Source organism: Ovis canadensis, chromosome X, assembly GCF_042477335.2.
Source record: "Ovis canadensis isolate MfBH-ARS-UI-01 breed Bighorn chromosome X, ARS-UI_OviCan_v2, whole genome shotgun sequence".
Lineage (NCBI taxonomy): Eukaryota > Metazoa > Chordata > Mammalia > Artiodactyla > Bovidae > Ovis > Ovis canadensis.
Window position 1 is genome coordinate 133,830,794 of NC_091727.1, and position 24,732 is coordinate 133,855,525.

Sequence of the window (24,732 nt, forward strand, 5' to 3'; positions counted from 1 at the left end):
GCCCAGCCTGTCCTCTCACTTCCCCCACTACTCCTTCTTTTTCCATTTTCCCTTCTCCTTGGCACTTCCCTAAGTATTAGTGTCCATCCTGGTCAAATAGAGATGCCTCAAAGGTGCCTTTGAGAACTGCTAATCACTGCTGTAGATCATGGAGACAGTTTCGTTTTTAAGGACTTTTCTCTTTAAGGCATCAACATCCTCTTCACCTTAGCTTCATACTGAAGGTGTTGTATTTGTACCTCTGTCGACAGACCTGGGAAAGTTGAGGATTCTGTTTTGATTGGGTAGATTTTGAGCCAAAGCTGCTGCTTTTGGTTGAGTCTCTTTCCTTACCCATCTGTCTTTTTCTTTCAACTAGTTGTGCTATTTGATAGAATTGAAAACACTGCAGCTTACATCTGTCTGGGCAGATGGAATGCATTTTGCATGAGTGTTAACTGATTCATGCGTTGCATAAAGAAAGCAGTCTGTATGTATGCTGAAGACTATTTATTGGCTTATAGAGGGTTTGATTCTTTGCCTTTGCCCATGCCCTCACCAGCTACCCCATGGTCAAGCCCAGACAAACCTTAAAGAAAAAGAAAAAAAACGGGGGGATACTATCAATGACAATGGAAGAAAATGGGAACTTAGAGGGGAAAAAAGTCTGAACACAGAAGTGTCTTCTGGTAGCTGAGTTCCTTTTGTATTTTTCTAGTGTACAGACCTTCAGAAGGGGAAAACTCATTGTGGGAAAGCTTCACACATGAAGTAATTCGTCATCTCTCACTTGATCATTATTTCACCATATATTATAAACAAAGCTGTTTGGTAATGTTTTCAGAGCATTTGGCATAGTGTGGTCCCTAGTCCCACAGAGTTCCTACACAGTTTCCTCAGCATGAACATAGTTACAGACTGTGACTTTAAACCTGAGTTTGTGATGAACATCAAAGTTTTTATGATGCCACCCATTTGTAGCACAAATAATGGCTTTGTGCTTTTGTCCCCCGTGGATGCTGATGTGCTTGTCACATAGCAGTGTGATGAAATCTCCCCTTAGTTGACCACTAGTAGCTATCCATGTATTTCCAGCAAATGCTGTGTGTATCCTGAAGCCAAGAACATTGAACTTTATTGTCCATTTTGTGCAATTTGCTCTTTGAATGCTATAGCGCGATAGAGAGCAGCTTCATTTGCAAATGATGTTACTACATATTTTGACCTAATTTTCCCTGCAGGAGTAATAACAAGGGTAATAAAACTCAGTTGAAGCTGCTGTATAAGCACACATAACTGCCTCAAATTACAGGGGAGTTTCTAAGCTACATAGCCACTGAAACCACGAAGGCCCTCTTCCGACTCTTTTCACAGTTCTAATAAGCATGACCATGACTGTCCCAAATTTCTGGATGAGGAAAAACATTATTCTGTTGGATTATGCTGGTGGTTAGAAGGTTTTTAGCTACAAAATTTGTGTTTCAGTATATATTCTTTGGCTCCATCTAGCCAGGGTTTGGGTAATTTGGGGGTTTGCTAGGGAAAAAAAAAAGAGGTGAGGAACTTGGAGTGCTCATCATCTCATGTATTTGTAGTAGATATAACCACAAGAGGTGTAAACAGCAGATCTTTAATGAAGAAACTTTGGAAGTAGTAGCCATGGGTTAAGGAAAGCAAGGCTAAGAATTAGGCAAATCAGACATACCAACTGGGCAAGAGCCTTGGCACTTCCATTACTTATGCAGGCTCATGCCCTCTGAGTAGCACATATCGTCTCCTGGATGGTCTCTGACTGAATGAATTTTGAGGAACTTCGAGTGGCTTCAGAATGGAACTCAAAGATGATTATAGAGTCAAAAATGAAATTCACCTATGGACAAATAATGATCTTTGAGTTCCTGGAGTACCCTGGTGCAGTGCAGCATTTCAGTCTTTGTCAGAAAGCCCCAGTATATCATAGGCACATTGGTCACTGAACTCCCTCCACATCTTCTCACACATAACTTGGCATAAAAATTATCTTTGTACACCACCCTTCCACCATTACGTACACACCTTTGCCCATGCATGTCCTCCCTTATTTAGAGCTCCATATGGAGATTGACTTGGTTTAGTTTAATGCTTACTTGCAGAGTGATGGTGACATGCCAGGCTTTGTGCTAGACTATAAAGATATACCAGAGAAGGCAATGGCAACCCACTCTAGTACTCTTGCCTGGCAACAGAGAGGAAATCTGCCCTTAAAGATCTGCCAGTCTAATAGCAGAGATGGACAAGTAAATAGACTATTTAAATAAAAGGAATTTATGAAGCCTCAGGAATATAAAGTACCAACTTATTTCATTTATGTTGCTGAAATAACATGAATGCCAATTAAATCTCCTAATATCTGATGCTGGGAGGGATTGGGGCCAGGAGGAGAAGGGGATGACAGAGGATGAGATGGCTGGATGGCATCACTGACTCGATGGACGTGAGTCTGAGTGAACCCCGGGATTTGGTGATGGACAGGGAGGCCTGGCGTGCTGCGATTCATGGGGTCGCAAAGAGTCGGACACGACTGAGCGACTGAACTGAATATATTTATAAAGATATGATACTTCTTCAAAGGGACCTAAATGTGACAAATGGGTCATTAAAAAATATAAAGTTGAGCAACAATCTCTTTGTTACTCTTCTTGAAGGAAGTGTAGCTCCTGTTTCTGCCCAATTGCAAATTCTGAAAGTTGTATCAACTTGATTATAGAAGCCTGTGATCCTAAGGCATCAAGGTTAAAATAGTATTTATTCAACTCCAAGCTCCATCTTCTCAAAGCCAGAAATATCTGCTGCTGCTTATTCTGAATTCACTCCAAAAGGAGAAAGTCACACCCAAAAATAATTTTTCAACTTTGGTACATTTGGTTGTATCAAGACTTTTGTGGTGACGGGATGCTCATGTAAATATCAAATTAGAGACTCTCCTTAGTGCCTCTTGTCAATTATTCCCCTCAATAAGTTTAATGAACACAATTTCTGTGGCCCTGTACTGTACATACTAGACTTTGAGGGAGTTATAAAAATTGTGTCTTAATAATCTTAATTATCAAATAGCACTTATCAAACATGTACACATCTGGGAGTTCCTTACAGCATTTATTCATTTTTTAATATAAATTTATTTATTTTAATTAGAGGTTAATTACTTTACAATAATGTATTGGTTTTGCCATACATCTACATGAATCCACCACAGGTATACACGTGTTCCCCATCCTGAACCCCCCTCCCTCCTCCCTCCCCGTACCATCCCTCTGGGTCGTCCCAGTGCACCAGCCCCAAGCATCCTGTATCCTGCATCTAACCTGGGCTGGCGACTCATTTCATATATGATATTATACATGTTTCCATGCCATTCTCCCAAATCATCCCACCCTCGCCCTCTCCCACAGAGTCCAAAAGACTGTTCTATACATCTGTGTCTCTTTTGCTGTCTCACATATAGGGTTATCGTTACCATCTTTCTAAATTCCATATATATGCGTTAGTATACTGTATTGGTGTTTTTCTTTCTGGCTTACTTCACTGTGTATAATAGGTTCCAGTTTCATCCACCTCATTAGAACTGATTCTAATGTATTCTTTTTAATGGCTGAGTAATACTCCATTGTGTATATGTACCACAGCTTTCATACCCATTCATCTGCTGATGGACATCTAGGTTGCTTCCATGTCCTGGCTATTATAAACAGTGCTGTGATGAACTTTGGGGTGCATGTGTCTCTTTCAATTCTGGTTTCCTCAGTGTGTATGCCCAGCAGTGGGATTGCTGGGTCATAAAGCAGTTCAATTTCCAGTTTTTTAAGGAATCTCCACACTGTTCTCCATAGTGGCTGTACTAGTTTGCATTCCCACCAACAGTGTAAGAGGGTTCCCTTTTCTCCACACCCACTCCAGCATTTATTGCTTGTAGACTTTTGGATTGCAGCCATTCTGACTGTTGTGAAATGGTACCTCATTGTAGTTTTGATTTGCATTTCTCTGATAATGAGTGATGTTGAGCATCTTTTCATGTGTTTGTTAGCCATCTGTATGTCTTCTTTGGAGAAATGTCTATTTAGTTCTTTGGCCCATTTTTTGATTGGGCTGTTTATTTTTCTGGAATTGAGCTGTCCTTACAGCATTTAAAAGCAAATCTAAAGTCTATGGAATTCCTTTAAAGAGCTCCCCAAACAGGCTGCATCTCTTCCTTTGGCAATTTTTAGAATAAATAAATCTTCCTGATGGCTAACTGGTGGGGTGTAGAGTGATTGGCACGTTTCCCCAGCTCGACCCATTCATCATCTGTGCTAGATCTTCTCCAGTATTGGCCACACCTCTAAACTCTGACAGCCCCAAATTCATCTGTCCCTTTGGGGTTCTTGAGCTTGTTGGTAGTGATGAAGACTAAATGGGGAAGCAAAGGAAAAGACTTTCAAATAACCAAACCACCATTACTTCCCATCTCAAGCACTGGTTAAGGAAAGTCCCTGCTTGGAGGCAGGATTATGGGCATGCTAACCTTTGAAAGTTCTCTTGAACCCCGTGTCCTTGTTTTTCTGCATAGACACAGTGATGATGAGAATTACCCTGTTAGCCACGTTATCCACAGCACAGCATGAAGTACGTGGTTGATGCCATTTAGGGCTGTACTCTTGGTGACCCTGAAGCATCACTTGGTTTGTTTGCTAGGAGAAAACTGGAATACAAACAAATGACTAGAAGGACAAAACTGTGTGAATGAAAAGCAAGGTTACCAGATAGATACGAATGCAGTGAGTACCTTGTGGCCTTCTGCCACCACAAAATGAAATGAAAAGAAAGAAAGAATGCCCTGGGGATTATGTGCTTTAGATTTGCCAACAGAAGGCAAAGCAAATAACTAGAAGGACTGTGTAGGAGTTGCTGAATAGTTGGCAGTCTTTCCACAGCAGTTTCCTTTAACTGCATTATTAACAATAAAGTTTTTAGCCTAATCAAAATTACAAGGCCATCAAGGACTGTCTTGTGTTCTTTCTGGGGAAAAAACATGGTAATTAACTGCTGCAGGATGATGGATTTTTCCAACACAGCTGTCACAACTGCTATTTTAAATCATTTGTTATGGTTTAAAATGTGTAATCCCCAAGAAATTGATCATTACTGCGATTCAGTGCTGGTGTTTCAGTGCCTTAACCAACCTGAGCTTTACATGAGACCATTAACTAACAAAAGCCAGTCATGAAGTGCTAACTACTAATGACTGATTTCTCAATGATCACTTCTGTCTTCTTTTAAACAAGATTTTATTAAAAAAAATTTTTACACTGAAATTTCTGGCAAGACAAAAACAGGTGCACTCTCATATTCTTGTTTCTTTCTTCTCTGTATGGTCACTGCCGCTTTTTTCTTTTCTTCTGCGCTGGCTGTGCCTTCCTAATCAGCATTACTTCATAGCCTTTGTTCATGGTGTGTCACTCAATGGGTCCACCCTGCCCTTCAGAATCTGTTCAGATGCTGTGACATCTTCATGGTGCAATTGATATTGTACCTCTTCCAGGAAGCCTTCCCAGTTACTGTATTCATCATTCCCTCAATTAGTATTCATTAAAAGGGTACCAGCCATTCCGCTAGGCATTAGCGATACCAAAATGAAAGACATATATTTCCAAATGTCAAGAACTTTTTATTTTTTCATCCAAGTTTATTGTTGGAGTGACGAAATCCTTGATATGATTATATGTGTGAGACCTAGACTTTATTGACTTTATTTTTCCATTGTAATTGTCTGCATGTAAATTAATTTACCCATATATCTTGCTTACCATCATCAAGACTCTTTGCGACACCATGGATGGTAGCCCACCAGGCTCCTCTGTCCATGGGATTTCCCAGGCAAGAATACTGGAGTGGGTTGCCATTCCCTTCTCCAGGGATCTTCCCAACCCGGGGTTCAAACCCAGGTCTCTTGCATTGCAGATGGATCCTTAGCCATCTGAGCCACAAGTGAAGCCACCAATTTTCTTCTGTAATCATTGGCTAATCTATAGTTTGATTCTGGATTACCAATCTGCAAGTTGATCTTGCTTTATTACTTCTGATATATTTCCTCAAATTGGAAGTAATCTTAAATGTGGTAATTCCACTTTCCGAAAATAAACTTGAAGAGTTTGGTGTTTAATGAAAGCTAGTGTAAGTCCATTTGTAAACCAGAGTTCTTTTATAGTCATCCCTTCATTTATTTTGTTATGTATGTAAAGATTGTCCTGCAATTATTTTTGTTTAAAGCAGACACATACACCTTTTAACAATGGTTTATATGTAACTAGTGTCCTAAATTCAGAGACATATCACATTTTCTGTTCAAAGGACAGATTCACAATGTTTAAATTGAGCTTGGAGCCATTGACAAGCAATAGTACAATAGTAAATTTTGTTTTTCCTATGAAGAAGACCAACACTGCTTATTTGATTATCTAAATTAATTAGTAAGAACATGAATCATTGCCAAATTGAAATCAACACATTGAGGAATTTATATTCTTTCCTGGATAATTTCAAATGGTCCTGGAAAAAGAATACATTTGTCCTAAATACTATATTTTAGGGTATAATCCTAGAAAATAGTTGTGAGATCATAAATTAGAGAAATTTCTTAGGACTTTATTTAAGACCTTCATGTGGTATCATATGTTTATTCTCTCAAACCCTTTAAACTGTATTTAGACTGTATCTGGGACCCAAGAATTCATGTTATTAAGTAATCTTTGTATTTGGTTTCATTCTGTACTTGTTTCAGATATATACATCTTAAACACTGTAAATTCCTCCAGTAAAATTGTGACTTGGCACATTTTGTCTCTTTACCTCTCCTCTCCACCCCCTCTTTTTATTTTTTCTCCCTCCACACTTTTAGAGCTTCTTCTAGACACCTTTACCTTGCTCCCCATTCTAGACACTTGCTACCTTCATTATGGTTGAGGAGCAATCTCTCCTGGAACTCCTCAGACCCTAGCACTTTCCTTCCTCCATCAACACTGAACTGTTTATTACCATTCCTGCAGTTATCTAATCTGATCATCTAACTCATGCCAAAGTGTTAATGACAAATGAAGAATGATAATCAGTTTTTTCAGCTAACATTTGAATAATAAGAGAGTTTCATTTCTTTAATAAAATTGAGGCCATAATACTGATTTTTATACTTGTGAATTGTAAGGTGAAGTGGAAGGGGGATTTTTTTGAGTAGTTGACCTTCTTTTGCCCCTAAAATTCGAATCATATGAGCTGCATCTATAAATAATGAAATTTAAGTTAAATGAGCTTGGTGACAAGACAAACAGTTGCCTAAGGTGAAAATATAGGTGATTTGACTCCAGATGTTAATAGGCTTGAGCTTAGAGTCGGGAAATTGCTACAAAACATTGTTACCACATATCTTCTATTACTCAAATATGCGAGGGCCTGTGAATGTATTGAAAAGATTTAAGCAGAAATTTCTTTTCTTATGGTAGGAATGAAAGCTAGCGGAATTTTCTTCTTGCATTGTGATGCTTGAGAATTAAAAATTCTCAGTTTGCAAACCCTATTTAAGGGATTATTGTAATGCAGTTAGTAGCTCCTATATGATAGTATTGAAATTACTGATGGTAAGAAACTCAGACCCCAAAACCCCACATTCATAATTTAAGATTTTCTTTGTGATTTTCCTGTATAATATTCACTAAGACCAGTGGGAAATGTGAGATTATTTAACGTTCAATCTAGAATTAAAAACCAAACTCCTCTCTTAGCATTCTCTATGTGTGTTTTCAACAAATGGTGTTTTAAATTAATTTTTCATAAAGCGTATATTGTAACAAAAAAAGGCACATCCTAGAAATAGAATTTGCTGGTCCTGGTTCAACATTTTATTTGATAGGCAGTCTGCTTATGACAACATAACCTTCAGCTAAAATCAAGATCTTATAACAACTTTTATGTAGTCAATGAACCACAAGATGGCACCACTAAACAAATAGTTTATCTCAAGATGATGTCTAGGTTCTCTAGATAAATGCTCAAAAATAGGACTGACTTTAAGACCTCTTCAAAACCAACATCGATCACTTCTGATTGATAGAATGAATAGAATATGAGAGGGGGAAATAGGGAAAAAAGAAACCTAACAGACATCACTTAAACCAAGTGATCTAGGTTAATTTCACCAATGCTCAGTTACATCATACCATGTACTTGTGACATGATGTGATGAGGAGGGCACTTCACTCCCATGATGTTCTTTCCTCAAACCCATGACCTCAGTCTAGTCATGAGAAAACATCAGACAAACCCGAAGTTAGGGACGTTCTACAGAATACTTGACCAGTACTTCTGAAAAGTGTCAAGCTAGTGAAAAACAGAAAGACTGAGGACTACCACAGATTACAGGAGCCTAAGGAGACATAACAACTAAATAGAGGCAGGATCCCAATTTGGGTCTGCCAAAAAGGACATTAGTGGGGAGACTGAGGCAGTCCTAATAAAGATTTTAATGTCGTTAAGAGTATTAAACCAACATTAATTTCTTAGTTTTGACAGTTGTGCCATAGTCATTGAGATGTTAACATTTAAAAGAAACAGTGTAAAGGTTATAGAGAAACACTCTGTACTATCTTTAAAACTTTTCTCTAAGTCTGAAATTACTATTTAAAATAAAAAAATATTTTAAAAGTCAAGATACAGAAAGTAGTCTCTGATACACTAAGTTAACAGGCAGCAATTTTCCATTTATTGCCTGGACATTCTAGACATCTACGAAAACTTGCATAATGGTTAGGCATGTTAACCCTGTGCTTGGTTCCACAATCTGGAGTTTAATTTCTCTATAGACATAGTGAGCATGTTTTTTTAAGACTCCACATTAGAATACCTTGTCTCATCAGAAAAAAAGTTGTAGTTTTCAGTTGAGAGAATAAAACCCAGATAATAAAGATGGAGCCAAGTTGATTTTCTCTGTTCTATGGCAATTGGTGGCACCTTTTAAAGAAGTTATCTCACTAATATATGTCATGAATATGATGGCTGTGCATTCCATATGTTTAACAATTTTGTGGTTTACTCACTGTAGATCTTGCCACATGCCAGGATTCCCTGTCTAACATGCCAAGTATTTGTGTTTCACAGGATAGTAGTTTGTCTCACAGAACCTCTTAGAATCAAGGGGTAAGCATTTTATCTCCTCTAAAGGCTGTGTGAGAACCAGTTTCCAGCATGTTATATTTGTACATACAGATGTGAGTAAACTTTGACTAGAAAGTGTTTATGTGAATAATTAGAAAAACAGTACTTTCTATGTCATGATAAGGGCTACATAGATAAAAGTTTTAATATATATTTTCTCCCAGATCTATAAATTAATGTGGACGTTTCCAACATATTTAAATTTCCACATGCAAGAGATTAAAATCGGACCCTTATCTTACCCTACTTCGAAAGTTAACACAAAATGAGTTAAAGACTTAACCTGAAGTTGTAAAGCTCCAGAGAAGAGAACATAGTGGGAAAAACTTCTTGACATTGGTCTTCAAAAGGATTTTTTGGATATGACACCAAAAGCACAAGCAATAAAAGCAAAAATAATTAAGTGGGTCTACATCAAGCAAAATCTTTCTGCATAGCAAAAGAAACCATCAGCGTAATGAAAAGGCAACCTACAGAATGGGAGAAATATTTGCAAATCATCTATCTGATAAGGCATTAATATCTAAAATATTAATTACTTTTCTCTGATTAATCAATAACCTACAACATTTTCGTTTCCTTTAAAAATTCTCGTCTTTGGTAGCTGTCATGCTCCACTGATCTTAGATATTTCCTTATACTTTGACTATTAATTTCTGAACACTATCCCAAGTCCAGCCTCATTCCCTTGCTTAGTTTCCATCAGGCTAGCCTTGTATACTAGTTTTCGAGGTCTGCTATAACAAATTAACCATAAACTTGATGGCTTAAAAGAAAGAGAATTTATTTCCTTGCAATTCTAGAGGCTAGAATTCCAAAATCAAAGTGTCTATAGGGCCATTCTCCCTCTGGAGGGGCTAGGAAGGAAGATTCCTTGCCTCATCTAGCTTTGGGTGATTGGCAACAATCCTTGTAGACACACCAGTCAAATCTCTGCCTCTGTCATCATATGGCATTCTCCCTGGATATCTGTGTCCAAAATTTCCCCTTGTTACTAGTTACTGGTTTTAGGGCCATCCCTAATTCAGTATGACGTTATCTTAAGTTGCTTATATCTGCAAAGGCCCTGTTTCCAATAAAAGGTCACATTCAGAGAAACCAATAGTTAGAACTTCAGCATTTTTTTTTTTGAGAACGCAGTTGAACAAAACCCACCTTGACCTGACTCACAGGCCTGACTCCATAAACTGAAACCAACAATCCATGCCACTTCTCATCAGTGCTTCAACCATTTAACCAGTATAGCTGCTTAATGCCTAGTTCAATTCAAAGTGCTGGTGTTTCTAGAGTTACTTTATTTCTTTGAAAGCCTACTGATCTATTTGTGACACATGGCTTCATTTACAAACAGTGGCTTGTTCAATAGGACTGAAGTAATCTTGAATGTACAGGATTAAATCCCATCGATCATATCTTGGAAAAACCAGTTTTGACACTCATGTAACCTTGATGGTAATGGTAGAGTGGACTTTTTTTCTTTCAAGCTTCTTTGATCAGCTGGCTTTATTTTGATGAGAAAACTTGTAGGAATCATCTAAAGTATATGAAAACTTCTACTTTGTTTTCATATACTTCAAAGCACATATTTTTATAAGAGAGGTGTGACAACAGATAAGCAATATATTTAAGGATCACTGTCCTGAATTCAAGGAATCTTGATCTCTTGCATAGCTACTCACTTGGCACGTTACTCAAGATATTAAAAATACTGTCCAGAAACACCACCCCCCACCTCATCTGATCATTCTAATACGTTTAAAAATGTGGCTGTATTTCACCTGAGATCTGTGACTACTGACAGTTCTTTGTTTTGCCCCCATATTATTTTACTACATTTGCAGTAACAGATCCACAAATTAGGTGGATTTAAACATCAGAACTTTATTCTCTCCTAGTTCTCAAGGCTATAAGTCTGCAGAGCCATTCTGCCTCTAAAGGCTCCAGGGAAAACACTGCCTTCCCTCTTGCTAGCTTCTAGTGGTCGCCAGCAATCCTTGGCGTCCTTTGGCTTGCAGCTGCATCACCCCACTTTCTTCCATTTCTCTGCGTGTCCAGAAACACACTGGTATGTAAACATACCAGGCATGGACCATGGTAATCGAATACAACCTCATTTAACTTGATTACATCTGCAAAGACCCTGTTTTTGAGAAAAGTCACAATCTGAAGTTATGGGTGAACCTCAATTGTGGAGAAATATTGTCTAACCCAGTCCAGCCAAAGAATGCAGTCTCCTAGGGAAAAAAAAAAATCTGTTTCAACTTCCAGCCTTACTCATATCAATATCAGACTGATTTTTCTCTCTGACTTCAGCTTGAAATACTTTAAAAGGCATTAGTTACAAAATAAGAAGTCTTATTCCCAACCTCTGTGCTCATTTTTGAAAATTATAAATCTGTAACTTGTTACTTGCATTTTGTATAAATACAAGTTCTTAGAACTCAGAGGATTTTCAATAAAGAATCTTTCAGAACTTCTGTTCCTAAATATCTATGGTTCATATGATTGAGACACACTAAATGGTTTACAGGCCATTGAATTAATTATGTGTCACTCTTATCTGTGAAAATTATGGAAAAAACTTATTTTAGTATATGAAGAGAAGTTTGATAGAAATATCTGTCTGCATAGTACCACATAATCAGTTGGGAAACGTTCAATAAAACATTTCCTTTTCCCCTATCTCCAGTCTGAAATTTTTACTTTTCATTGGGATGCTTTGGTTTATATAATGCATTATAGTTCATCTCTCTATAATACTTTATATTTCATAATAGATGACAGTGTTTAATTTTATTTAATTTTAATATTTTTTTCCTTTGCTTCTTGATTGCTGGATTATATAGCCAGCATTCAATGTTTATTACTATCTTATGTTTCAGGGACTCCATGAAAAGACTGGTGCATTTACAGCTGTGAAAGTGATGAATGCTCGTAAGGTAATATTACATCCTGTCTGTATTCTGTTGCTTAGTAGATTGTTGTCTCAGGATAAACAGCTCAGAAAATATTGTATTTGTTTTTTGCATCACTGTTATATATAATTATATTAATTTGCATTTATTATATTTATAACTTTATATTTTCTATCACTAGTATATTATTTTTTATGGATTTATTACATTTACACATAAAAATTTTAATCACAGCAAAAGTCCTATATATTCTTGTATTTTACAAAAATGAAAAAGTCCATATTCCTGTCTATTTCTAGTTGATTATCTATTTCCAGGCATAGTAAACAGTAAATTTCCTCTAATATTGTATTACTCCTCTGTGTTTTATCATATTTCTTTCCCTCCCCAACAATTCCTTTTGAAAACTCAGGCCATTAGGTTTTCAGTGACAGGTAGAAGGAAAATAACTTGTCTGAGATGCACTTTTTTTTCCTGTATTTTTTAAGAGAGAGTCTAATTGGCAGTGTTCTGACTAACATTCATAAAGCTGTGTCATGGGTCATAATATATTGTCATAGATTATGCTAAGCCCTGATTTCTGTCATCTTTCTTTAGCATGAGTACCTCACTTTCTCAGGATAATATTAGCACGGGCATAACAAAGGTCAAGATATTTTCACTTCACTATAACCTAAAAAAAATTCTAAAATATCATATTTGAAAAAGTGTACATAGTCACTGAATTGTTATCAATGCCATAAACTGTTCTTTTCCAATTTGTGCAGGAAGTGAATTGCTGAAACTGTTTAAAGAGTTACATGTTTTTTGTTTCATCAGTAAATGTCAAATGAATGTTGAGGTGTTGTGGATTTATTTTACCCTGTAAACCATGACTTCCAAATAATCAGCTTGGTACTCTTTGAGTGAGACTCTCTAAAATACGTTTTCCCTTTTTCTCCACTTAATAGACTTTGACCCACATTTAATCTACGTTTTAGATACTCTGACTTGAAACAGTTAAAAATTATGTTCAGCCCATAGATAGTGTCAATTACCTTGTTTGTTAGAGGAAATAGCACTTTATAATCATCAAATTGTAATATTCCATAAATGGCAGTTAAATCTGTTACTATTAATTTTTTGCCAAGTTTCTATATATATATAAGAATCTGATTATTTTAATTAAAACTATTAGTATAAATTGAGAGAGGAATTATGTTACTCTTTCATTTAGTACTTAAGCACAAAGTACTCAAGAATAAATCATTTTCAGAGTGTACCAATGCATTTAATAAAGTTTTGTTCTTGGCTTTGCAGACCCCTTTACCTGAAATAGGAAGACGAGTGAGAGTGAATAAATATCAAAAGTCTGTCGGCTGGAGATACAGTGTGAGTACTGAAAGTCTTCATTAGCGTCCAAGCCATCTTTCCTTTAATTTTCAGCTTTAGACTAATCCCTTTGTATTGTATCATTATCCGTAGAAGGCCACCACTAAACTCTTCTTACCTAAAAGTGATATATATGTTTTCAATGTACTGACATAGATTCATTCATCATATTTGAACACTAGCATCTTTCGGAAAGTAGGGCCTAGAAGAAATGGTACCCTGAACAGGTAAGTGTTGACTGCAGATGAAGGACTAAGTAAATTCACAGCAGATATAGCCTACTAGCTGAATAATAAAAAAAGGGATGATGGGAACAAGAGTGAATTTTGTCTAAAATTGGCCTTATATGCTTAGTCACTCATTGTATCCGACTCTTTGCAACCCTATGGACTGTAGCCCACCAGGTTCCTCTGTCCATGAGATTCTTCAGACAAGAACACTGGAGGGGGTTGCCATGCCATTCTCCAGGGGTTCTTCCTGACCAAGGGATCAAACCCAGGTCTCCCACATTACAGGCAGAGTCCTTACCGACTGAGCCACCAGGGAAGTCTAAAATTGGCCTCGGCAAGGTTCTTTTCATACCTTTTACATGATATTCTGAACTGACTAGCTTTTCCCCATCGAGATTTTTAGAGACATTGCCATCATGTATGAGCCCAATGAAGACTACTCTTTTCGTGTGTGAGAGAACAGTCGTAGACAGCAAACCAACAGGCTGCCCAGCCTGAGTGTTCAGACATCTGGCATAGCACTTGAATACATGAGGGAGTAGGAAGGTGATTTCTACCTGAAACTTTTTAACAGCCTTGCAAAGCAGTCTCTATTACTCTGATAATTTGCTTGCTCTAGAGTAAGCTCTGGCAAAGGAAATTCTTTATCAGTAGATCTTGATGATCTAGATGTTAGTGATCTATCAAAATACTCTGGGGGCCTAAGTATAGAATTTTGCTCTAACAATATAACTGATATTTTTTTCTTGATTTTCTCCCCTGCAGTTAGCTATCTAGTATTCAAATATTTTCAACCTTTTGTATCTTAATAAATATGCTTCCAGACTCATTTAAAAATAAGCTTTTCCATTAATAATCACATCCAGAAGAACTTTCTAGTTATATTAAGAAGATATCGGTAAACAGTTTCATGATTAGTTTAAAAGTACTGGGCTCCTGTTTTGTTTACAGTGTTTCTTGGGAGACAAAGCATATCTAAACATAAAAGGTAATGCTTATGTTAATCAAGAAGCTGTGAAAGGTAAGGTATGAAAATTATAATTGTTTCAGTAATTCTGGTTTAATCAAATATTTGTGTTAATTCATTTGAAGATCATCTCCAAACTCTCTCTGAAGTCTTTCTACATAGGGAAAAACACTTAGATTTTAGAATTGGGTGAAATTGCAATGCAAGTTTTGGCATCCTGAGCTGCCTCTTCTTGACAAAAAGCAGGATATTCAGGCCACTCTGGGATCAACTGGCCTTGAGCCAGGAAATGCTATAGCATCATATTACCGGGATATATGTGAGAGTTTTAAATTACCCACTTGGCCTGATGGATATAATGTACTTATGTGTTTCTCACAAGCTCAACTTCCTGTTAATTGAGAATGGCAAACATACTAATGCTTTCCAAACATATCTGATCTTGGTTTATTGGTTTTGGGGGAGTTTACATTTATGTGGGAGACCCACTCTTAGAAGTTTTTTCTAGTGGGAAGCTTTGAGTTCTCTGATTATATATTTTAGTAAGAAAAATAATTGATCGGCCAGTTAGCATCTCTAAATCATCCTGAATCCTTTGGGGTAAGAAGTTTGTGACTTGCACACACATCTCATTAATCAGGGGTTTACAAAAATAGCAGTAGTGTGGAAGTCAAGAAACATGAGTTCCAATGCCAAGTCTACTGCTAAATAGCTAAGAAGTACTTGGAAAAACGGTTTTACCTCTCTAGTCGTCAGGTTTCTCATAGGTAAAATGGCACCAGAATAAGGCTTCCCTGGTGGCTCAGTGGGTAAAGCGTCTGCCTACAATGTGGGAGACCCGGGTTCGATCCCTGGGTTGGGAAGATCCCCTGGAGAAGGAAATGGCAACCCACTCCAGTACTCTTGCCTGGAAAATCCCATGGACTGAGAAGCCTGGTAGGCTACAGTCCATGGGGTCACAAAAAGTTGGACACGACTGAGCGACTTTCCCTATGGCGAGAATAAAAGTATAGTTAAATACAACTGCATAGTTGCCAGGAGTCCAGCTGTTCTCTTCCTGCTTGAGGACATGAGGTTTCTAACTCAGAAAGAAAAGGAAGTTCTTTGATATCAAACTACCAAACAAGTTGAAGGACTCAATCTGGCCTGTGCTTCTCTTTAACCTGTTCTTTGTGTTCTTATCCTCGCATTACCATCTCATTCTTGTTTATTGCAGGCTTTATGAGTTCATATTTCTCTCAGCAGAACCTTGGTGCCTTGCTAGAAACTGAGAGTACCCCTCTACATTTAGAATTGCTAGTTTCTAAGGTTTATTTCTATATGATGGCAAATATTGTTATCATTTCAAAGAATAACAACATCACAGGGAAGTAGAAAGTTTAAGGGTCCTATATGGCAAGAATGAAAGCCATGAGGATCAGCCTTTAGCTAAACAGCTTAAGGGTATGTGAAGGCAACTTATCAACCAAGCTTCCCTGGGAGGCTAGGGTGAAACTGGAACCTGAACTTATATATAATTCTCATGCTACAGGTGATTGTTTTAATTGTTCATGCTTTTATTACACAATAAATGCAAATCCTGTTGTTGGGGTTTCCAACTGGAGAAATAAGGCTCCATCCCCTCCTCCAAAGACATTCAGGTGTCTAGATTTGTTTTATAGTTGTTGAATCTTTATGAATAAATCCCCTGGAAAAATCCTAGAGAAATGCTAAAAAATGTTCTACAGATGTATTTTCCACTACCTCAAGATTGTCAAGTCAAGTTAATTGACGGAAATGCTGGGGATAACTAAAGATAGTTAGAGGTTCACCCATTAATTACTTTTAATGCCAGTGGGCCCTGTTCTAATTCATTGCCCAGAATAAGTCAAAGGTATCCTTTTTCACTGGATTTCAGAACAGGAGTTTAACTTTATCTTTAAAAGTCTTCTTTTCTTCACATACTACAAATATATCTCACTCTGTACAGTGAGAGTATTCCTGAAAAGGTTATATAAATTGAACTTTTATAGATGCTCTAGGAGAGCTTTTTTTATTTACAATGAAATGAAATTTATAGCTGCTAGGAATTCAGACCACTGGATTGATAGATAGCTTTATAACATATTTACCACTGTAGTGATTAGGAAAATAATAAATTTAAGCATATCTTTTAAAATTATAGGAACAATCAAACTAGAAAATTTAGAATTCAATTAGTCAAGGCAACGTGGTACAAGCATAAGGATAGGCATATAGATCAGTTCAGTTCAGTTCAGTCGCTCAGTTGTGTCTGACTCTTTGCAGCCCCATAAACTGCAGCACACCAGGCTTCCCTGTCCATCACCAATTCCAGGAGTCTACCCAAACTCATGTCCATTGAGTCAGTGATGCCATCCAACCATCTCATCCTCTGTCGTCCCCTTCTCCTCCTGCTCTCAATCCCAGCATCAGGAACTTTTCAGATGAGTCAGCTCTTCACATCAGGTGGCCAAAGTATTGGAGTTTCAGCTTCAACATCAGTCCTTCCAATGAACACTCAGGACTGATCTCCTTTAGGATGGACTGGTTGGATCTCCTTGCAGTCCAAGGGACTCTCAAGAGTCTTCTCCAACACCGCAGTTCAAAAGTATCAATTCTTCGGCACTCAGCTTTCTTTATAGTCCAATTCTCACATCCATACATGACTACTGGAAAAGCCATAGCCTTGACTAGACAGACCTTTGTTGAGTCTCTGCTTTTTAATATGCTGTCTAGGTTGGTCATAATTTTCCTTCAGAGTAAGCATCTTTTAATTTCATGGCTGCAGTTACCATCTGCAGTGATTTTGGAGCCCCCCCCCCAAAATGAAGTCAGCCACTGTTTCCACTGTTTCCCCATCTATTTGCCATCAAGTGATGGAACCAGATGCCATGATCTTCATTTTCTGAATGTTGAGCTTTAAGCCAACTTTTTCACTCTCCTCTTTCACTTGCATCAAGAGGCTCTTTAGTTCTTCTTCACTTTCTGCCATAAGGGTGGTGTCATCTGCATATCTGAGGTTATTGATATTTCTCCTGGCAGTCTTGACTCCATCCTGTGCTTCTTCCAGCCCAGTGTTTCTCATGATGTACTCTGCGTATAAGTTAAAGAAGCAGGATGACAATACACAGCCTTAATGTACTCCTTTTCCTATTTGGAACCAGTCTGTTGTTCCATGTCCAGTTCTAACTGTTGCTTCCTGACCTGCATACAGATTTCTCAAGAGGCTGGTCAGGTGGTCTGGTATTCCCATCTCTTTCAGAATTTTCCACAGTGTATTGTAATCCACATAGTCAAAGGCTTTGGCATAGTCAATAAAGCAGAAATAGATGTTTCTCTGGAACTCTCTTGCTTTTGCAATATAGATCAGTGAAATAGAATTATTTCCATATATATGTGGTCAACTAATTTTCAACATGAATGAAAACACGATTTATAGGGAAAGACTTGACTTTTCAACAAATAATGCTGAGGTAACTAGATGTCCACAGGTAAAAGAATGAAATTGGTCCCCTGCTTTCTATGCAAATTAACTCAAAATGGATAAAAAACATAAATATAAGAGCTAAAACTATAAAATGTTTGGAAGAAAAGATTGGAGTTGATTTGGTGACCTTGGATTTGACAAGAGATCCTTAGATATGACACCAAAAGTACAAACAACAAAACAAGAAATCGATAAATTGGACTTCATCAAAATTTAAAATTTTGTGTCTCAAAAGACACTATCATGAAAGTAAAATGACTGGCCACAGAATGGGGGAAAATAATTGCAAATCATATTTCTTATAAAGTACTTATATATAGAATATATAAATAAATCTTACAATTCAATAATAAAAAGACAAGTGACCAAACTTAAAAATTGGGGCAAAGATATTTTATTAGACACACCTCTGATGATCATAAAATATCTAGTAAGCCAATGAAAAGATCCTTAACTCCATCAGTCTTAAGGGAATTGCAAACCGAAACTACAATGAGATAATTACTTTACACCCACTATGATGTCATAATAATTAAAAAGAAAATAATGAGTGTGAAGTGAAGGCATAGAGAAATGAGAACCATCATTCATTTGGGAATGTAAAATGGTATAGCCACTATAGAAAACAGTTTGACATTTCATCAAAATGTTAAATATAGCATTACCATTTGACCCAACAATTTTACTCACAGGTATATACCAAAGGGAAATGAAAATATGCATCTACTCTAAAGTTGAAATGAATTTCATACTAGATAAAAGGTAGAAATAACTCTTTCAGTTGATGGATGGTAAATAAAAAAGAATGAAATACTGATATGTATTACAACATGGATGAACCCTGGGGGGGGGGAACAAACTAGTCATAAAAGTTTATATACTATATTATTTTCATTTCTATAAAATATTAAGGATAGATAAATCTATAGAGATAGAAAAAATGTGGTTGCTTGAAGCTGGGATGCGGTGGCAGAATTTGGGGGTGATAGCTAAAGAGTATGGGATTTCCTTTTGGGTTGACAAAAATGTTCTTATGGATGAGTAATTTTATTAATATACTAAAACCATTGAATTTTTCAGTTTAATTGGGTGATTCCATTTAGTGCAAACTTCATACAGTGGTCACTGCTGGTCCAAGGATCATACTTTAAGAACCATTGAATTAAAAGATACTCAATTGACCTTTATTTTCTCCCAAATTCCCAGTTAACCCCACATCTCCATTCTAAGAATTCTAGTTGAGATTTTATTATAATACATTGTTGTAGGGTATAAAGGGTTGCCATGCGATTCTCCTTCTTTGATCTACTATAGCTTAGGATACCATAGTCATTGAGTGGCATAGCTTAGGAATTTTACTATCCTTATTCTATAGGATGAAGAAGAGGATCTCAGGACTGAACTCAACCTTTTGAAGAAGTACTCTTTCCACAAGAACATTGTGTCCTTCTACGGTGCATTTTTCAAGCTGAGTCCCCCTGGCCAGAGGCATCAACTTTGGGTGTGTATTTAGTTACCTTGATCTTATTGCATAAGACTAAGTCTCAGTTAAGAACATATACTTTCATAAATGAGATGTCATTTTTGTGCACCTACAGAAGAACTTAAGTATGCAACTGCTCAAAGTAGTATGAAAAAAAAATGTCCTCTAATTTCTGGAAATGGGAGTGATAAAATATGGAAAAATAAATTAAGTGACTGGCAAGGGGTTCAGGGGTAAGATGTGAGAAGACTCAAATGAATACTGGGAATATCTAACATATTTCTTTTCAAATAGAGATTTGCTGCTTTTAACTTTATGTAGCTAATACATTTGCTTATAAATTAAAGATAAAGCTAAGGAGATTACCTGATGGATTTGGGCCCAATGACTGAATAATAAATATCTATTCTAAGTCACACTTGGGATGAGTATATGAGTGCAATTTAAGTGTTTGCTAAGTGCAATTATCTTTAAACATAATTCCTAGAAACTGTTTTTCTAAATGGTTAGTTGACTTATCCTTTTCTTAGGCTTCATGCCTATAGTATCATGAATTACAAATCAATGAGCTATAAATTTTAAAGGCTAACTGAAACCCATGCTACAGTTACCAGAATTGTTGCTGCCCTCTCCCATAGGAGACATAATCAAACCACAAGAAAATTAGCTTCAATCAAGTATATCTTTATTTAAAAAGGAATATTTAGAACATCATCATCTGGGGTCAGTGTACATTCTCTTGCATTTCTAGGCCAAGTTAAGAGTGGTATTTTTTAAATAATACCTGAGACTTTTCAGAATTTTTAAGAATCAAAGAAAGATTCTGTTACATTTTATATGTGAACTTTAGGAAGCAGGATAGTGGGCAATATAGGAAGGTTTCAACAAGGGATTGAATTGAAGCTGTGGTTCTCAAACTTTAACCAGAAACAGAATTTCATGGAGATCCTAATAAAACAAGTTGCTGGGCCCCACCCACAGAGTTATTAATTCAGTTAGTCTAGGGTAGGAAGTCCACAAATTTGCACTTTTTAAAAAGTTTACAAGTGATGTTGATGATACTCGTCTGGGTACCACATTTTGAGAACCCTCAAATTTAGAGATCTTCAGTTTAAACCTATTTTCTCCTAAATGTCCAGTTAACTAAATCATCTGTTCTCTGCCAGTGCCAGTTCAAATTTTGTTAAATACCACTGTGCATTTTTCATGGCTACTGTTTTTTTTTTTATTTTTAATTCCTTTTGGCAGGGGCATACAGCATTTGTCTTTAAATATATTTTTACAAGTTTTTTTTTTCTCTTGACAGTATGGCAGTCTACTTATTAGATATGTTTCTCAGTGCTCAATTAATTCAGTCATATAACATCTATTCATTCAAAAGCTATCTGTGTCCAGGCTTTCTCCTAGATGCTGAGGATACATTCATAAGCTGAATTTACATGGCTCTGGCCCACTGGAGCTTACAGTCTATTTGTGAAGACAAATATCAATTAAATCGTCACACAAATAAATGTATAATTGGTCAGAAGGGAAGTAACATGCTTTTGTGTGGGCAAATAACAAAGGAATCTAAGTTAGGGAAAGGAAAACTCTTCCTTGAAAAACTTTTTCTCACACTGATATCTGAAGGATAAATAGGCACTGCATGCAGAAGTTATTTGTGGAGGTGAGAGTTTTCCTGGGACCATTCACTTTCTTTCCTGTGTAAATCTGAACACATAGGAAGCAAATAACAAAATAATTACCATTTATAACGTAGAGCCATGCACTGTGCATACAAATTCGGGAAAATGAGAATGTTTTACATTCTTTTCATAGTAGAACTCTTCTGACTCAGGTAATACTGGCAAGATTTTCCAGTGTTCACCTTAGTGAATGACTTTAATTCATGTTTGCCATGGTTCAAAATGAGCCCCTTTTCTTCTATTACCACAGTGTATATGTTGTAACCATTTGATGTAGTAGACATGAAAATTAACCTTTTTGTGCTTTATCTGTACTATCTGGTTTGTTAGGCTGCTTTTCTTATCTTCGTTTATTGGAATAGTGTACTCAGGGAAAAGACCCTGTGTTATATCAGTTGTGAACAAATATAAAATAAGGAAGTAATTTTCTGAAAGGAAAATCTTAGCATTCCAAAAGGAAATAAGGTATACCTTTTAAATATTCATGATTTGGGGCCTATCCTTTTACTTCCTTTCATCTATGGCGATAATTATCTTACCTATAGTTTTTCTAAAAAGGCATGTCTTGTTCTACTGACAAAGTAGTATTAACATTTGACATTGGCACTAGTGCATAAACCTGCACTTAAAGAAAAGTTTGTGAAATTGATTATAATAGGCAGATTCTCCTTCACATCGGTCAGTCCTCTAGTTAGCTAATATATGAAAGCAAATTTGCTAGTAAGGCTCCTGATACATTAGTGGCAAAAACAAATTTCCTGAAAAAATTGCATTTGTTAATAAAGTAAAATTTAAATCAGACACTGTCAGAATATTAGCCTTAAAATAGACTTTCCTTAGCAGTTTATTTGGAAAAAGATTGCCCTACAGTAATGGAACTGACAGTTTCCCCCTTCAGGTTGTATGTTGCTAGTATCTTGGGGAAAATATTCTAAAACTTGAAAATAAAACAACAGTAAAAACAAATCTAGTCAATGCTTAAGTGTAAATTGTTTCGAGATACCCTCCATATCCTGTTTTTCCACCCGCAAACTATTCCCTCAACTGTCTTTTTTGTGCTACTCCAGTCATCACTCAGGCTTAGCCCTGTGCAGGCTTCTTTCTAAAGGCATGTGCTCGTTCTGTTTTCAATAAGCTGAATGTTCTTCTTTCTGAGCATATCCAAACACAACCTATCCTTCAAGGCTTAGCTCAAATCCCACCTCCAGGGTTTAAAAATCCCTGGTGTGGTACCTCCTTTCTCTCCCTCCAGAGATCTTTGGATTTTTTTTTTCAGTTCTTTCTAATTCTACTAGCTTCCGACCAGACAATTGAGCCAGTCTTTGCAATATCTTAATGTCTACACATAACATATACATGTAAGCCATATGAACTAAAACTCTCCAGATATTTTCAGAGAACTACTTTCTAAGTCTTGGTACTTTCTTTGCTGGCTTCCCTGCAGATGGTGATGGAGTTATGTGCAGCAGGCTCAGTCACTGATGTAGTGAGAATGACCAGAAATCAGAGTTTGAAGGAAGATTGGATTGCCTATATCTGCCGAGAAATCCTCCAGGTGAGCATTCATATAGTCATTTGCCCCTGACCTTGAAAAAACCCGGGGGTAATATATACAGTGTGTCTTATACTTGCTCATATAGGATGGTTTAAAAATTCTAAACTTCTGGATCAGGATACTGAAAAAAAAACAAAAGGCTTTAGAGAAAGCAGCTTTGATGTAATGTCATTCCAAATCATGGCTTTTAATGGCTCTTTCAGAGTCAGACTACAGTGTTTGGTGGGTCATGGGTATAATAACTTAGAGTGTTAAGCTGTTGTGATTTTTAGAGTTCTTTTTTTTTTTTAAAGTATAGCACTATCATTGGAGATTAAGATAGGCTGAGAAATCCGTGTTTTACTCAATGGCTCCAAATCATCTACAACTCTTTTGCAGACAGATATCCTCTCTGAATACAATGTCTTAACTTTTAAAACATTCCTTATTTTGAACACCAAATTGGATGAAAATGACAGTCTTCTTGATCTACCAAACTCAAATTTTTCTTTGTGTCTTAAGTGCTTAGAGTCACCCAAGAAGGATGTTAACAGAACTGAACAGCATCGCTGATAAAATATTAGAATGCTGTCTTAACTGGATTCACTCATGGTAATAGTGTACATAGTTAAGAGTGCAAATTCTGGACTGAGTTTAAATTCTGGTTCATCATGTATTAGCTGTGTGTCCCTGAGTCAATTACTTAATTTCTTCAAATCTCATTTTCCTCACCTGTAATTTGGGGTGGAATTAGCATCTTCCTTAAAAGGTTGCTGTAAGGATTTAAGAGTTGACTTCATGTAAAGTGCTTAGCACAGTGCTTGGCAAAGAATAAGGACTCAATTGATATTAGTTGTTTTTACTGTTATTTCTATTATTAATCTCCTGTTAGTATGTAGAGCAATCTTACTGAAACCAGGGCATGGTTAGTTTTAGTGGTGAATGGTCTGGAGACAGCATGGTAAACCAATACAAATGACAAGTACTTTAAAGTGAATTTCCATATTCCTCCAAATTCTCAGCCTTACAAGGTTGACTTGAAAATATTTTGGACTAAACAAATGGTTGGATAAGTAGAGTAAAACAATGGCTGAGCTACAATAGTTCAGATATCCAGGCCTTTAGTCATGTGGTTAGTTGGAAAAATGGAGACTAGAAAGGAAGGTAAATGGCCCAATATATACAAGTATTAATTTTTGGTGTTCTTTCTCTTTCATGGGTGTCCTGATTTATTTTCCTTTCCTTATAGTTGAAAGTACTATTTCTGGGAACTGGTTGTAGTAATTCCAGCCTAAAGAAGAATTTTGTCTGAAAAATGCAAATCTGGGCCATTTTTCTTACCACAAGTCTTTCCAAAAATGCTAAAAACAGTACCAGAAAAAGAGAAAAACTATATATTGACCTTGCTTTTTTATATAAATATATATATGTATGTATATGCAGGGCTTAGCTCATCTTCATTCACACCGTGTAATTCACCGGGACATCAAAGGTCAAAATGTGCTACTGACTCATAATGCTGAAGTAAAACTAGGTAAGTTTATTCTTGTAATACTTTAAATGAACCCCAAAATATCTTAACAGAGAAAAATCCTTTAAGATTACTGTTTTCTCTCATGTCACTAATATCCCCCTCTACTTATTTACACTATGTTGTCCCTGCCTGCAAAATAAATCAAAATTTGAAAATTTGTTTGGGAAAGGATGTGGGACAAGAGAAAGATGCACCTAACTGTTTCTCATAAATAATTTGAGAACAACAGTTTTGAAATGGGAGTTTTACATTTTGGTCATTGCTTTATCTTCTGTTGGGCTTACCAGGCAGCTCAGTGGTAAAGATTCCGCCTGCCAATACAGGAGAT

At 36.6% G+C, this 24,732-nt stretch overlaps 1 protein-coding gene across 2 annotated transcripts in view; it reads left to right on the forward strand.

Moving 5' to 3' along the window:
- The window catches only part of NRK (Nik related kinase), a 126,021-nt gene that overhangs the window by 44,236 nt on the left and 57,053 nt on the right, over nucleotides 1-24,732 (forward strand). For both annotated transcript variants that reach the window (XM_070291067.1, XM_070291066.1), the window contains exons 3-7: nucleotides 12,081-12,137; nucleotides 13,413-13,484; nucleotides 19,544-19,669; nucleotides 22,781-22,891; nucleotides 24,314-24,404. In XM_070291067.1, coding sequence (XP_070147168.1) covers nucleotides 12,081-12,137; nucleotides 13,413-13,484; nucleotides 19,544-19,669; nucleotides 22,781-22,891; nucleotides 24,314-24,404 — 457 coding nt within the window. The remainder of the gene's footprint in view (nucleotides 1-12,080; nucleotides 12,138-13,412; nucleotides 13,485-19,543; nucleotides 19,670-22,780; nucleotides 22,892-24,313; nucleotides 24,405-24,732) is intronic.